Source organism: Marmota monax, unplaced genomic scaffold, assembly GCF_021218885.2.
Source record: "Marmota monax isolate L192 unplaced genomic scaffold, Marmota_monax_Labrador192_F-V1.1 WCK01_AAM20220418_F8-fsc00035, whole genome shotgun sequence".
NCBI classification, from domain to species: Eukaryota; Metazoa; Chordata; class Mammalia; order Rodentia; family Sciuridae; genus Marmota; species Marmota monax.
In genome coordinates this window covers 15,653,902-15,666,964 of record NW_026691961.1, presented here as the reverse complement: position 1 = coordinate 15,666,964, position 13,063 = coordinate 15,653,902, and the positions used below count along the sequence as shown (strand labels likewise).

The following is a 13,063-nucleotide window of genomic DNA, read 5'->3' as shown; positions in this document are numbered from 1 at the left end:
TGTGGATGCTAGAAGAGTGGAACAATGGTCACTAGAGCCTGGGAAGGGAGGGGAGAGGGGAGAAAGAGAATCTGTACCAAAATACAGTCAGACAGGAGGAATCAGTTGTGGTGTTCTATACCACAGGATGGTAACTACAGCCTCCAACAATTTACATTTCAGAATACTAGAAGCATCCAAAGATGACAACACATACAAAGAATGCTTGAAAAGACATAAATGCTAATTACCCTGCCTTAATTGGTATGCATTGTATGGAAACGCAATACATGTATTTCGATACATGTATTGAAATATCATACTGTACCAGATAAATATTTCTTTAAATGACTGGTTTAATACCTGGGACAGGCACTTGAGAAATATTTACTGACCTTAGCCCCCTGGCAAAGAGATCACGGGATGGACACAATGGCAGCGGACTGGCTACCTTTTACAAAAGCAACCCCATTCTTTGTTGTAGAGTTCACTCTCCAGCTTCTAGCAACTTCCTGTCCTCTGGCCTTCTGGCTTGCTGGTGGACTACACTTGGCCTCTCTGTGGTACTTCTGAGCTCCTGGATGACCTTTCCAATCCCCAGCCTCAGGGGCTAGGACTGGCAGGGTAAACAGCACCAGGTCCGGGTAGGATTCGCCAGCTCAGGGCCCGTCCACTCAGATGGGTGCTAGGTTGAGTCCCGGCTACTCCCCGTCACCTGCCCCTCCATCTCCACACCATCACACCAGCCCCTCCCTTGAGAGATGCCAAGAAGCCACAGACTCTCTCCGGGTAATGACCACCACGCTGGATGCTCGGCGAGCACTTAACAATGCCTGGTAATGCTCGGAACACTTTCACACCTTGTTTTACTTTACGCTCAAACACTGAATTCCTGCAGGAAGGGGGCTATTCAGGACAAGGAACTTGTCCCGTGTCACTCCCACTGGTGACAAGTAGAGCCAGGATGGGATCTAGGAAGCCTGGCTCCAGTGCTCACGCACTTAGGGATCCTGCTGAGCTGCTCAAACCTCCACTTCCTTCCACAGCACCTGCACTGTCATCCACTGTCAAGCCAGCCTCCCAAAGGACTGTCAAAAGACTAAGCCAGGTCCATCTCATGTGAACTGGAGAGCAGGCAGCGCGACAGAACAAGATTCTGTGGGTGTCACGCGTGCTAGGCAAGTGCTCTGCCTCTCACCTGTACTCTCAGCCCTCCTTTCACGTTTTTATTCCATATACCCAGGGCCTAAGCATCAGAGGGGTCATGGTGACCCGGGGTTATACCACTCCTAACCAACGGCACCCAGTGCAGGGCTTTGCAAGGGGCTGTTGAAGGAGTCCAAACCAATATTTATGGCGGGGGAGGCTATTCTCATGCTGGAATGAGGGAATCAGCAAGCAAATATCAAATGGAACAAATGCTGGGGATATGTGAGAGTCTGTGTTGCACACCAAAGCGAGAGTGACGCAGGGCTGCTGAAGCAAAGCCCACACACGCGTCCAGAGTGCCCAACTGCAGCGCCACTGGGCAGGTGAGCTGATAACGCTGCCCTATTTAATGGGGAAAACAAAACCCTCGAGTGGGAACGTGAGAAGGTACAGACTAGGTCCACCAACAGGAAGAACGAGGCATGAGGCATTCTCCTCCACAGGCGGGCCCATTATCAGGGGCACTGCATCTGCAGGGACACAGACCCGGGAAATGCCCCTTATCTGGAATCAGCACAGACTCTCAGAACTCAGACTCCACGGCCCATGCTCGGCCCTCGGACTCTGAGACCAATTTCTGCGAACTTCTTGGGAAGTCGTCTCTGACGTGTCGGGGGCTGCAGGGGGCTCTCCTCATCCCCGTGCCTTCACCCCAGCTGGTCTTCTCCATGCCCCTCGAGCCGAGCACTGCCTCTGGCACGGCATCAAGAGCCAGCCAACACCTGTGGGAGGAATTATCTCCAGACCCCACGGGCACCCAGCAGGCTCTTCAATCACACCAGGGAGCAGCTCGCTCTCATTAGAGGAGGACATGCCGAGAACTCACGTGGTATTTCTCTCTAAGGAGAAAGAGTACTTTACTATATTTTATTCTCTTGTCACAATGGCCCAGCTTTATGCCTGAAAACAGACCAGAGAGCTACACCCTAACGTCTCGTGCTTAAGTGGACACGACATCGCTGTAGATAGGGACAAAAGGCACGAACAGAAACCAAATGGGATTTGGGGCTAGATACCTGCAGCCCAAAGGAACGATGACTCAACCCTGGGAGCCTGGGCTTCCTCGCTCCCTACAGGATGAGGAGCGTGAAAGAAGATGGAGGCAAACAAGTGCTTCCACCTTCGGCACAATGAAAAGCCCCCTGCCCCCGACTCGGTCACTTTCTGAAGGGCCTCTCTTCTGGCCCTGCACTCACTCGACTCACTCCCACCAGGGACTCTCACACTCAAATCATGGCAGGGCTGGCCCCTGTCCTTCAGCTCTCAGGCACAAGGCCACCTCCTTAGGGAGGACTTCCTTCAGATCACCTCTCCAAACCGTCTCTGGCTGGTTCCCAGACCCAGGTCACAGCCTGGGTGGGCGTGCTCAGGCCCATCTTGCCCCCTCTTCCAGAGGGCCCGAGCACAGCTGGGTGCGGTTCCTCGGGAACCCTGTGGCCTGCGCAGCACCAGCCTGCAATGCCCGAGTGCCCAAGAACGGCCAGGGCAGGGAGTGGGGGGAGCCGGCCGGCCTGTGCTCAGCAGACAGTGCTGCTGCGGCTCTCCCAGCGAAGGAGGCAGCCCAAAGTAAAGCGTCACCCAGAGCAGAATGATTGGAGTGAGAAGAGCCTTTCCATGTTCTCTTTGCACAGGAGGCTGTAGCCGTCCTGAGCTTGCTTAGGCTGCCAGCCAGCGGTCAGCAGCGACTCATCTTAGACCAGCAGGGACCTGCCACTCACCTGGCCTCAGGACGCTGCAGGGCAACCCCGCTGCTCTCAGGATAAAAGCTGCACTGCTCTTGGGCATGGAAGAGCGACTGCCAGCACTACCACCCTGCTTTCATGAAGTGTGCTGGAGTACTCAAAAGGGGCAGGTGGCTCCGAGAAGTGAGCAGAGCGGCCCCCCTCAACCATGGGCAGCCTGCCAGGCCTCCCATCCAGTGCCCAGAGCAAAACCAGGTGTCCTGGTTTGAGGACTTTGGCACTGTCTAGGACTGGGTCTCTGCGGCTCAGAGATGTGTGCGCCACTCCTCCACTGACACTTGTCATCTTAAGATAATGAATGTTCACTGCAGGAACCATGCCAATCACTGGGGACACGAGACACGGTGTCCATCTCTCTCCACACCAACTCCTGAATCCTCCAAAGGCCTACAAGGCCCCCGTGACTTCACGGGCCTCACCCTTTAATTGGCACCCCTTGACACACTGCTCCAACACACGAGGCACCTCCCGTCTCAGGGCTTTGCAGGGCTGTTCCTTTTTTTACCAAAATGCTCTTCTTCCAGATACCTCCATGGATCCCTCCCTTCAAGTCTATGCTCACATGCCACCTTCCCAACTCTGAAGGGCCAACCGTGGTCACCTGTTGAGAACTGTACCACCCAAGCCTCCTGGCACTGCCCATGTCCCTTCTTGGCCTCGCCACTGCTCTCTTAGCGCTCCTCACCAGCCCTGTGATGATGCCTCCGACCAGTTTTACCTTCCTCTGTCCCTTCCATGAGGCCAGGGTCTTTCTTCTGTTCCTGGTGTACCTCCAGTGCCTACAACGGCACACGGCAGACACCCCAGTCCTGGCTGCAGAGATGACCAGTGCTGACCCACCTTTCGAGTGGTGCAAAGGCTACTTAAAGACCACAAATGTCCTAAGAGGCCAACCTGGTAACAGAAACTAGCAAAGCCCCACCCAGCACGTGAACACAAGAGGTGGTGGGTGCCTCATTTGTCCGTCCCCACCCTTGATTTCCTGGTTTGAGCCAAAAGCTAGACGAAGTCTCCAGGGCTCAGAGCAAACTGGGCAAATTCCATTCAGCAGACGCTGTGTGTCCACTTCACGCCTCAGAGCCACCTCCCAGGCAGAGGGTCACGTTCCAGCTCTAGTCTGGGACCCAGAGCCTCTCACCCCCTGGCCCTCCCTGCCCACTTGCCCACTCTGCTTTTCCCTGCCGACTCCTCCGGGATGTGGAGATGCTGACCCTCCTCTGCCGGTGGCCTTCAGTCCCAGTTACCTGCAGCCCTGGCTAGGCGGCTTCCTCCCAGAGCCCCCACCCTGTGGGCTCCTCTTGGCAGTCTAGCCCACCTCCTGCTCCGGAAGAGACACGGTTGCCGGACGCCGCCGCCCTCTGAGATCACGCTGTCGCGCCCCCTCACAGGTGAAGCAGAGCGGCCACACTCAGTAGTTATCTGGGATAACGGTGCCTTGGAGCTGCAGCTCCACTGAGGGACCGGGGCTAGCCCAGGACGGCCACGCACAACGGCAGGATACCCAGGAGAGCTCGTTCTCCCGGGGCCCGTCTGTGACTGGGTCGCTGGGTCCTGGATTTACAGAGTCCATCTCCCCCTTCAGCATTCACAACCTCTCCCAGAGGCCTCCTGGCTCTTTCAGGAGAAGAATGGAACGTCTCAGATCAGCACTGACCAGCAGGGGGTTAAGAGTACAGTGAGGGCCACCGAAACGAGGGCCTCCAATCCCAGCTGGACTGCGGCTTGGTGCACTCCATGCCTGGGAGACCCAGCTGCCACTGGACATGAAGCCAGGTTGGAAAGAGCCCTGGGGCAGTGACAAGGGACCCTAGCCAGTTAATAATGCTCTGAATCAAAGAAGCAAGACCACTCTTTTTTAGTCCCTGGTTCCACACGCCACTCCCGGGTGAAGCACCCATCACCAGGCGCTGTCACACAGAGAACTGGCTAACATCTGAGGGGAACGCTCACTCTCGGAGCCCAGGCCAACTGAGGTGACACCCAGAGAGAGACAGCTGATGTCCTCCTTCGGGGACAGGTGAGACTTCCGCCCCAGAACCCTCAGCGCTCACGCACAGTCCAGCAGCGTGGGGCACGTGCGAGCAGTGAGCATCGGCACTCCCCCAAGGTGACAGCTGGCGGCTACGTCATGGGCAGAGAACTCCCTGGGGTCTTGGTCACCGCCACTCAACATTGAATACCAGGGGTCTTCGTCACCATGGTCACTGGGGACAGTTCTCCCTCCTGCCCACGAGGTGCCTCGTGAGGGGTACACTGCGTGGGCATCCATGTTCATCAGACCAGACCAGCCTTCCAGTCCTGAGGCGAGGTCCCAAGTGGAGGGGTGGCAGGGTCACTGCGCAGCCTCAGACACCACGACGACTATCACAAGGACACACCTACTTGGACGGACTCAGCCAGCCCCAGAACAGCACCACGCACAGCATGTTGGCCTCACCCATGGAAGCCATGTCTGTCCTCACTGCAGAGATGGCAGCAGGAGGAGACCAAGGCCCAGAGGCGTCACCAGGGCGACACGCACGCAGGATCCAGTGCACCAGCAGTCTGGCTCCAGAGGGCTTGCTGCCTCTTATGGGGGCATGTAGTACGGCACCAGAAGTAACCCTCTCAGACATTCGTCCCCTAAACCTGGCCTTGGAGAAGACGGCACACAAGGGACAGGCTCAGAGTGACTTCTGCTCTGAGAGGCATCACCAAGAGGTCATGAGACCCCTATGACTCTGCCACCACTCCACCCCCTGCATCATTCATTCACGTCCACAACGAGCACCTCCTGCGCACTCTTGCAAGCCCACAGTGGCCCCGGCCAACAGCATCGCAAGACAGTGGGTGGGAAGCCAGGGCTGGTGGGGGTTGTACCTTGGCTGTGTCCCACCATATCCCCAATCTGTCAGCACCAGGACACAGCAGGCATGTGCCAAAGGAATGCAACAACCAAGGAAACTGGTCTGCAGGAACCCGGGATAGGAAAAAATCCTTTTTAAAAAAACACCTACAGAGGGCTGGGGATATAACCCAGTTGGTACAGAGCTTGCCTTGCATGCCGAAGGCCATGGGTTCAATCCCCAGCACCACACACACACACACACACACACACACACACAAAAGTGCAAAAGCAAAACAAAACGCACTTAGAGGTAACGAGGTATGTGCCAAATTTTAATTTATGTTCTTTTTGCAACAAGACTGAGATGTCAGCTTCAGAATTCGTGTTCGCTCTCTGCTCAACCAGGCAATCCCCTAGCAGGAATCATATGATTTTAATGCACAGATGAATTTCAATCAGACATCTATCTAACCATGCTGATGGGTTTTAAACTTAACCCTGAATTACAGTCCTTCTGAATAACTCTGCTCCCCCTGCTTCTCTCTCTCTCCAATTTTGGTTTGGTTCTGTGAGAGGTCTGCTGGTAAAAATGAAGCAATACCAGTAACTTATCTGCAAATTACGGGAAGGAGAAAGTAGGTTAAAAAAGACCAAGAAACTAAAACAAGTTTGATCAAACCACATCCGAGTCAGGCAGGAAACAATAGGAGACTCTTCTCGAGAGCTCACAGGGAAGGAGGTGAGTGGCACAGGACCACTGTCAAGCAAGTCAACGGGGGATTCGCCTGATGCATGCTCTTCCCCAATTTCAGCTGCAGTCATCAGAATACAACCAGCTTTGACTCGCACCTGGGGAAAGGCAGTAACCGGAAGGAGAAAGCCTGCACTTTCACTTTGGCTGGCAATTCCTTCCACACTCGAAAGCCTCATTTTCAGTTCAGACATCCATCCCAACCAGCAGTTGTGTCCCAAAAGTGATCTGTCACACCAGAGACGGGACGTCCACTCCAAGAAGAGGCCAACACAAGGGCAGGTCTCCCACACTCCCTCTGACGGGAGGACGCACCTGAGCAGGTGTCCCAGGCTGAGCAGTCACCAGAAACCCGCATGGGCCTCTGCCTCCACTGCAAACCCAGAATGTCACATCAATATCCTGCTTGGCTACCCTACTCGAGTTCCCCAAGATGTCACCACTGGAGGAAGCTGAGGAACAGTTTCTGAAGACTGCATGCAAATCTACAATCATCTTAGTAAAAAACTCCACTGAAAAACCTGCATGTCCATTGACGAGTGGGTAAAGAAGATAGGTATCACAGATGATGCAATACCAGCCTTAAGGAGAAAAAAATCAAAAAGGAGTTTCTGCCACAGGTGACACTTGGATGGGCCTTGAGGACACACTAAGTGAAACAGGCCAGACACAGAAGGACACACACTGGGACTCCTCTTACACGAGGCACCTGACACCGCCCAACTCACAGAAGCCGAGAGCAGAACGAGGCGTGGGTGAAGGGCCTGGGGAGGGAGCGGGCAGCAGGCATTATTCAGTGGGACCAAGTCTCTGCAGCACATGCAAAGCGCACCGCACCCCAAGGTGAACGGTCCCGGAGCCTTGCACAGCACTGGCCTGCAGCAACAACACAGTCTGCACCCAGAGCGTTGTCGATAGACCTCATGTTAAGTGTTCCTGCCATGATTTAAAGCCCTCTATGACCTCCAGACCCCAGAGGTCTGTGAACGCATCCTTGCGACACCAAGTCTGAGCCACACTGCAACGCCAACAGTCTGTGAGGAACCCTGGGCAGCTTCGCGGGGCCTGGAAATCACATGCCACAACAAAGTCCAGAGGGACCAGATGCGGCTTGAATTGTTACAATGTAAATGAAGTGTCAATTAGCAGCAGGCTGGGTGGGGACAAGGCAAACTTAACGGCAAACACATGTCTCATCAGACGGGGGTCGGGGGGCAACTCCATGAAGCTTCCTGCAAAAAACACATGCGTAACGGAGACCAGATCTTCCGAATCTCAAGAGGCTCCAGAAATCTGTACTCCAATGTGAAACTTCATAAATTTTAATATCAGTAATTCATAACTTTTTCTTTTAAACGCTGTGAAGATCAAACCAGGTTTGGGAATGTACAAGGGCCACGCTGCAACCTGCTGGGCACTGGACAGATCTGGAACACGTCTTCACCCTCACCAACAGCTCTGGGGCTGGCTCTCCCTGTCGTCTAAGTGGAGTGAAAGTACTTGCGCAGGTCACCCGGCTGGCGGGTACTGCTCGCTCTGACTGGATGACCCAGCGATTCTGCCGACTCAGCCTCCTGTGGCTTGCACTGGTTTAGTGAAGCTGGTTTAGGGAGTTGCAGGGAAGGGCCTCCAGCTCCCTGAACACCATGGGATGTCGGAGACAGACCTCTACAGGAGTCTTTTCTGCTCAGCACTTGCCCTGCCACCCTCTTACCAATACTTCTTCCCCTCAGAGCACTTACAAACTCGAGAGTACATTTATTTACATATTTGACCCATATCTGTCTCTCCTACTGGATTGTAAAGCTCCAATGTGACAGAAACCATTTATGCTTTGGTATATCCTCCAGAAACAGCATGACAGCCCAAAGAAAGGACTTAATAAGCATTTGTTGAATGAATCAAGCCAGAATAGGACAGGCCACAAAAAGGCCCCAATTTGGCTATACCACTACCACCGCCGCCAAGGAAGGAAAGTTCCTGGGAACATTTTCAGAGGCCCTAATGCTCCCCTGAACAGTAAAATGGCCTGGCCAGACCACTGCACAGCAGGAAACCCAGAAGGGCAGGGGCCTCCTGTAACTGTACTCCCTGCAGCAATGACTCTTCCTGTGCAGGATCACGTTCCACCCATTCGTCCAGGTATGACAACACAGGTACTAACCCCAGGCCGGCCCAGCCCTTTAGCCTACGTCTCTTGCCTGAGCACCTGGCTGCAGAGAGAGTTCTCAGGAAACAGGCTTTTTATGAAACAATCTGTGCTCATCCCAGCACTTACACTGAGCCCATGCTGCAGCGACATGACAACAGACACGAAGCCTGCCGCGAGCTGAGAGGGGTGAAAGCTCTGATGAGCAGAAATCAGGGGAAAGGGCCTTCCAGGTGTGGGTCTGGTGAGGGCCAAGGCACGGAGGTAGAGCACAGGGCAGGTGGGAAGAGGCAGCTGCACCTTAGGCCATTCAAGCAGGCGGTAAGAGGGATGACAGAAAAAGAAACACCAAGGGCAAGTGGAAGACTCAGAAGTCATCACAACCCCGACCATCGGGTACACTGGCTTTGGCAGCATACACAGTACAACTCCAAGGCTCCTGCAGACCACAAGCATGCTCTTCTTAGTCTACACACTGTTGATAACTTAAAACTTGGGAGACTTTACATAAAAAGGCAGATTTTCAGCTTGTTCGGAAACATGAGATGTGTCCCCATTCCTGAAGAACAACTGCACCAGGGGTGGAGAGCAGCCGCACAGAGAGGTGACATGCTCAGCCTGCACGCACCCAGCACTCGCCAAGCCCGCACGCGGCGCCGTTGCCATTCCTCGACTCTCACTGCCTCACCTCTGTGGGTCTTTGTGCCTCGGACAGGGCATTCTCTCATCTCATCCTGCCCCAATAACAGTGCCTCACAGATACACAATCTCAGGCCCAGAGTGTACGATCCCTGTTCAATAACACATGATCAATCAATCCACCATAAATACCTGAGCCAGAATTTCCTGGGTAAGCATTTCAAGACTGATTAGATTCTTGAATCACAGATCAGCTTATGCATCATCATTGCTGTGTAAGCAAAATGTTGGTTTCTGATTTTAGAGAAACGTGGATTAACAAAACATGCAATGGCTTTTATCAAGGTCAAAAGACAGTCCCAAAGCCAGCAACTCACAGAATTCCTCTGAACGTCCTGCTCAGTCTTGGCATACACCTCAGACAGCTCGCCATTCAGAATGACCTCAGCTAAGGAGTTCACCAGCGGTGCGTGATGTATGATCAGGAAGACCTGGTAGAAAGGGCGAGAAGGGACTTGCGTTAGGAGTGCAGTCTTCCAACCCCTCCCTGTCTGACCAGGAACAATAGGCTGGGCTACGTGAGTCCAAAGGTGCCCTCTTCCCAGGTACCCTCCGCTGGGTTGGCCTGCCTTCAGACTGCTGCCTACCTGGCCAGCTGCTCTTCCTCTGAAGGAAGACATTGAAGCAAGACCATCCCTCAGAGCTGGCTGAAGCCAAATCCAGCCAAGCGGAGCAATGTGGGGAGGAGCAGCCAAACCAGCGCACTCCTTCCGCTCCACAGGCAAGCTGGGGTCAAATTCAATTATACTAAGACTAGAAGGCTCCGTCCCAACACTTCAGCGAGGGCCAGCGAGTTTTGTCTCAACCAGGACTTGGCAAAGAAGTGGAGATTCCATCACTGGAATGTGCGCCAAGCCCTGTGGTGGTTTCAGCATGCTGGCTGCTACAGCAGGTCTACAGGTGTGGGGCTAGGAAAGAGAAGCCACAGGAGCCAGAGGCAAGCCGCACCTGCCAGGATGCAAAGCAGCAGCTCTGAGTCGAGACGGTCCTGCTCTCCACCCTGCTCCCCAGTGGTCAGAGGAACAGCTTTAGGAATCAGGGTATTCAAACTACCTTGCAAAGCTGGACTAGGCACGCCTGCGATCTTGCTTAAAAATGCAAAGGCAGCAACAAGGTGGAGCACAGTGTGGGGAATCTACTGTGTGTGCATGAGGAGAGTGTGTATGCACATTTGTATCTACTCATTTATGCATGCATAGGACAGGGTTTCTCAATCTTGGCACTCTGGACACTACGGGTCTTCTTTGTTGTGGGGCATCCTGTGCATTGTAGGGTGTTTAGTAGCAGTCCTAACCTCCACTCTCTAGATGCCAATAGCACACCCTCCCCTCAGTCCCAACAACAACAACAACAATCTCCAGACCTTTCCAGATACCCCTGGGGTGGGGGGGGGGGGGGTCATCCCTGGTTAAAAACTCCTGGCAGAGACTCTCTGGAAGGAAATAATGAAACCCTGTACTGAGGTTGTCTCTGGGGATTGGAACCAGGAGTGTAAACTTACAAAAAAGAGAGAAAACTTGGCTTTCACCTTTTTAATCTTAAGAACGTATAATCTAACCTTGACTGCCCCTGAGGAGTAAAACTGGGTGCCCACAGGACATGGGTAGGAGGGACACTTTCCTCACGTCATCTTTTATATCATTTCAATAGGGAGAATATATTATTCAAATAAATAAATTAAAAGGTACAGGCAGAAGAGCTAAATATCACAGTCTTTTAAAATATCAGGGAGATCTTCGTTATTATACAGACTACAGTATGACCAAATGATCTAGGCCACATCCAGGGCTGTGGCAGGCACTCAAAACGTTTGTAATACTGGCGATTGTTCTCACCTTCATTACAGCCAGATTACTGCCACATATTACTTGACCACAAAACAAAACCCATCATTGAGTTTTGTTTACAATTATCTATTACGTACCTTGTATGAATATGACCTTATTCCTTCTTTTATTCAGTCCTAAGCATTCAATGAGCACCTTCTAAGGACCCCTACCTAAGGGAGCATGTGGTGCTCATTTTCCCAGCTTTGAACTGGGGATGCGGAGTCACTGCAGGGTCCCAGGAAGTGTGCACAGGCCAGACTGAAAAAGCTAGGCGGGTTGTCCACGCTGCGCTCTCACTCTTCACTGTGTGAGGCAGTTTGATCTCAGGGGGAAGACATCATCTGTCACCCTAACGTCATACCATCAACGTGAATTTTGTAACTGTGCTTGTGAAATGATTTGTAAGAATGCACTGATCTTGTAGTGATGTAGGTAAGTTTTCACACATTTAAATCACATTATAATTAAGTTAAATGAAAATACAGGGGGAGGAATGACTTGAGATTTTTTGATCTTTAAAAAAGATCTTTTAAAGGGATCTAAATTTGAGGAACCCTGAATTATAAGCTATGCTTTCTGCAAGACATTGAAAAAAATAATTAGGTACCTGCACCACTGGTGCTTCACTAAGAAGACAGGAGAAGGAGACTGTCCCCACTGGAGGCCCAGCGTGGGTTGGCCTCAGGCCCCTCAGCTGAGGCCCTCCCACACACCGCTCAACAGCTCAAGGGTCCCCAGGCACCACCCACAGATCCATAGTGGCTGAACAACTGGCCCGCTCGGGTCCTGCCAGACTCCCAGAATCTCAGCAAGACGTGCTGGCAGGTTTCTAATGAGGAGGCAGGAAAAGGAGAGGCTGGGTTGTCCTGAGCTCCGTGGCACAGGAGGGCATTCAGCAGTCGGCCGAGCAGGGCTCTGAGCAAACAGAGCCTCAGAGCAAGACTCGGGACACAAACAGTGGTCAGGCCACATCCGGATCTCCCTCGGCCCGCAGCCTGAGTCTTCCTTCTCTGGTCAGTGAGATCCAGCCTCCCCGAACTCCAAATGACAGGGATCCATTAGAAGAACAGACTCTCATCGTAGCCAAGAAATATCTGTACCACTGAGGAAGTGGGAACAGAGCTCTGGTCAAACGTTTGACTGCTGACGGTCTAATGGATGGCCTGCAAGTCTGCGCTGCTAGTAATAAAAATATTTTTAAAGTTATGTAACTGGGTCACCATGGAGTTTTCCCTTCTTGTAAACATTACATAATTACGAGGAGGAAGCACAGTTGCTGACGGAGGGAGGCAGACAGATGGGCTCAAGACCGAGTCCGGGAGCTGAGGCCGTTGTAGGACACCTTGCAGAAGGTAATGTGGGAACTAGAACCACAAGAAAACCCTTTAAAAACAGCCTCATGACAGGAAATTGTTAAGTAAAGGTGCTACGGGATGCACACCATGGTCCAGCGGTTCCGGGCTTATTTCAAAATACTGTGGGGTTGGGATTGGGCTCAGCGGTAGAGTGCTCGCCTCACACCGGCGGGACCTGGGTTCAATCCTCAGCACCACATAAAAATAAAGACATTGTGTTGTGTCCATCTACACCTAAAAAATAAATATTAAAAAATGTATATATATACTGTGAATAAGAGCCACACAAGGCACACTTCCAGGGTATCAAGAGCGCTCCTCCGTTGCTGGGAAACCTGTGTCCCCATGTGAAAACCAAGCATGAGTGCCAGGTTTGATTTAGTTTTCCTTTCTCTTTAAATTTCCATCTCCTGCATAAAAAACACACAAGTCACCTCTACCCAGTATCTGGAAATAGAACACCCTCTCCATGTCTTCTGATTTTATTTCAAGATGGAGCACAGAAAGATGGCGATGCAGCCTG

The 13,063-nt window shown here is 52.5% G+C and overlaps 1 protein-coding gene across 5 annotated transcripts in view; it reads right to left on the bottom strand.

The window, feature by feature from the left end:
- Clec16a (C-type lectin domain containing 16A) overlaps positions 1 to 13,063 on the bottom strand; it is a 176,648-nt gene that overhangs the window by 132,009 nt on the left and 31,576 nt on the right. For all 5 annotated transcript variants that reach the window (XM_046445555.2, XM_046445565.2, XM_046445581.2 and 2 more), the window contains exon 9: positions 9,674 to 9,787. In XM_046445555.2, coding sequence (XP_046301511.1) covers positions 9,674 to 9,787 — 114 coding nt within the window. The remainder of the gene's footprint in view (positions 1 to 9,673; positions 9,788 to 13,063) is intronic.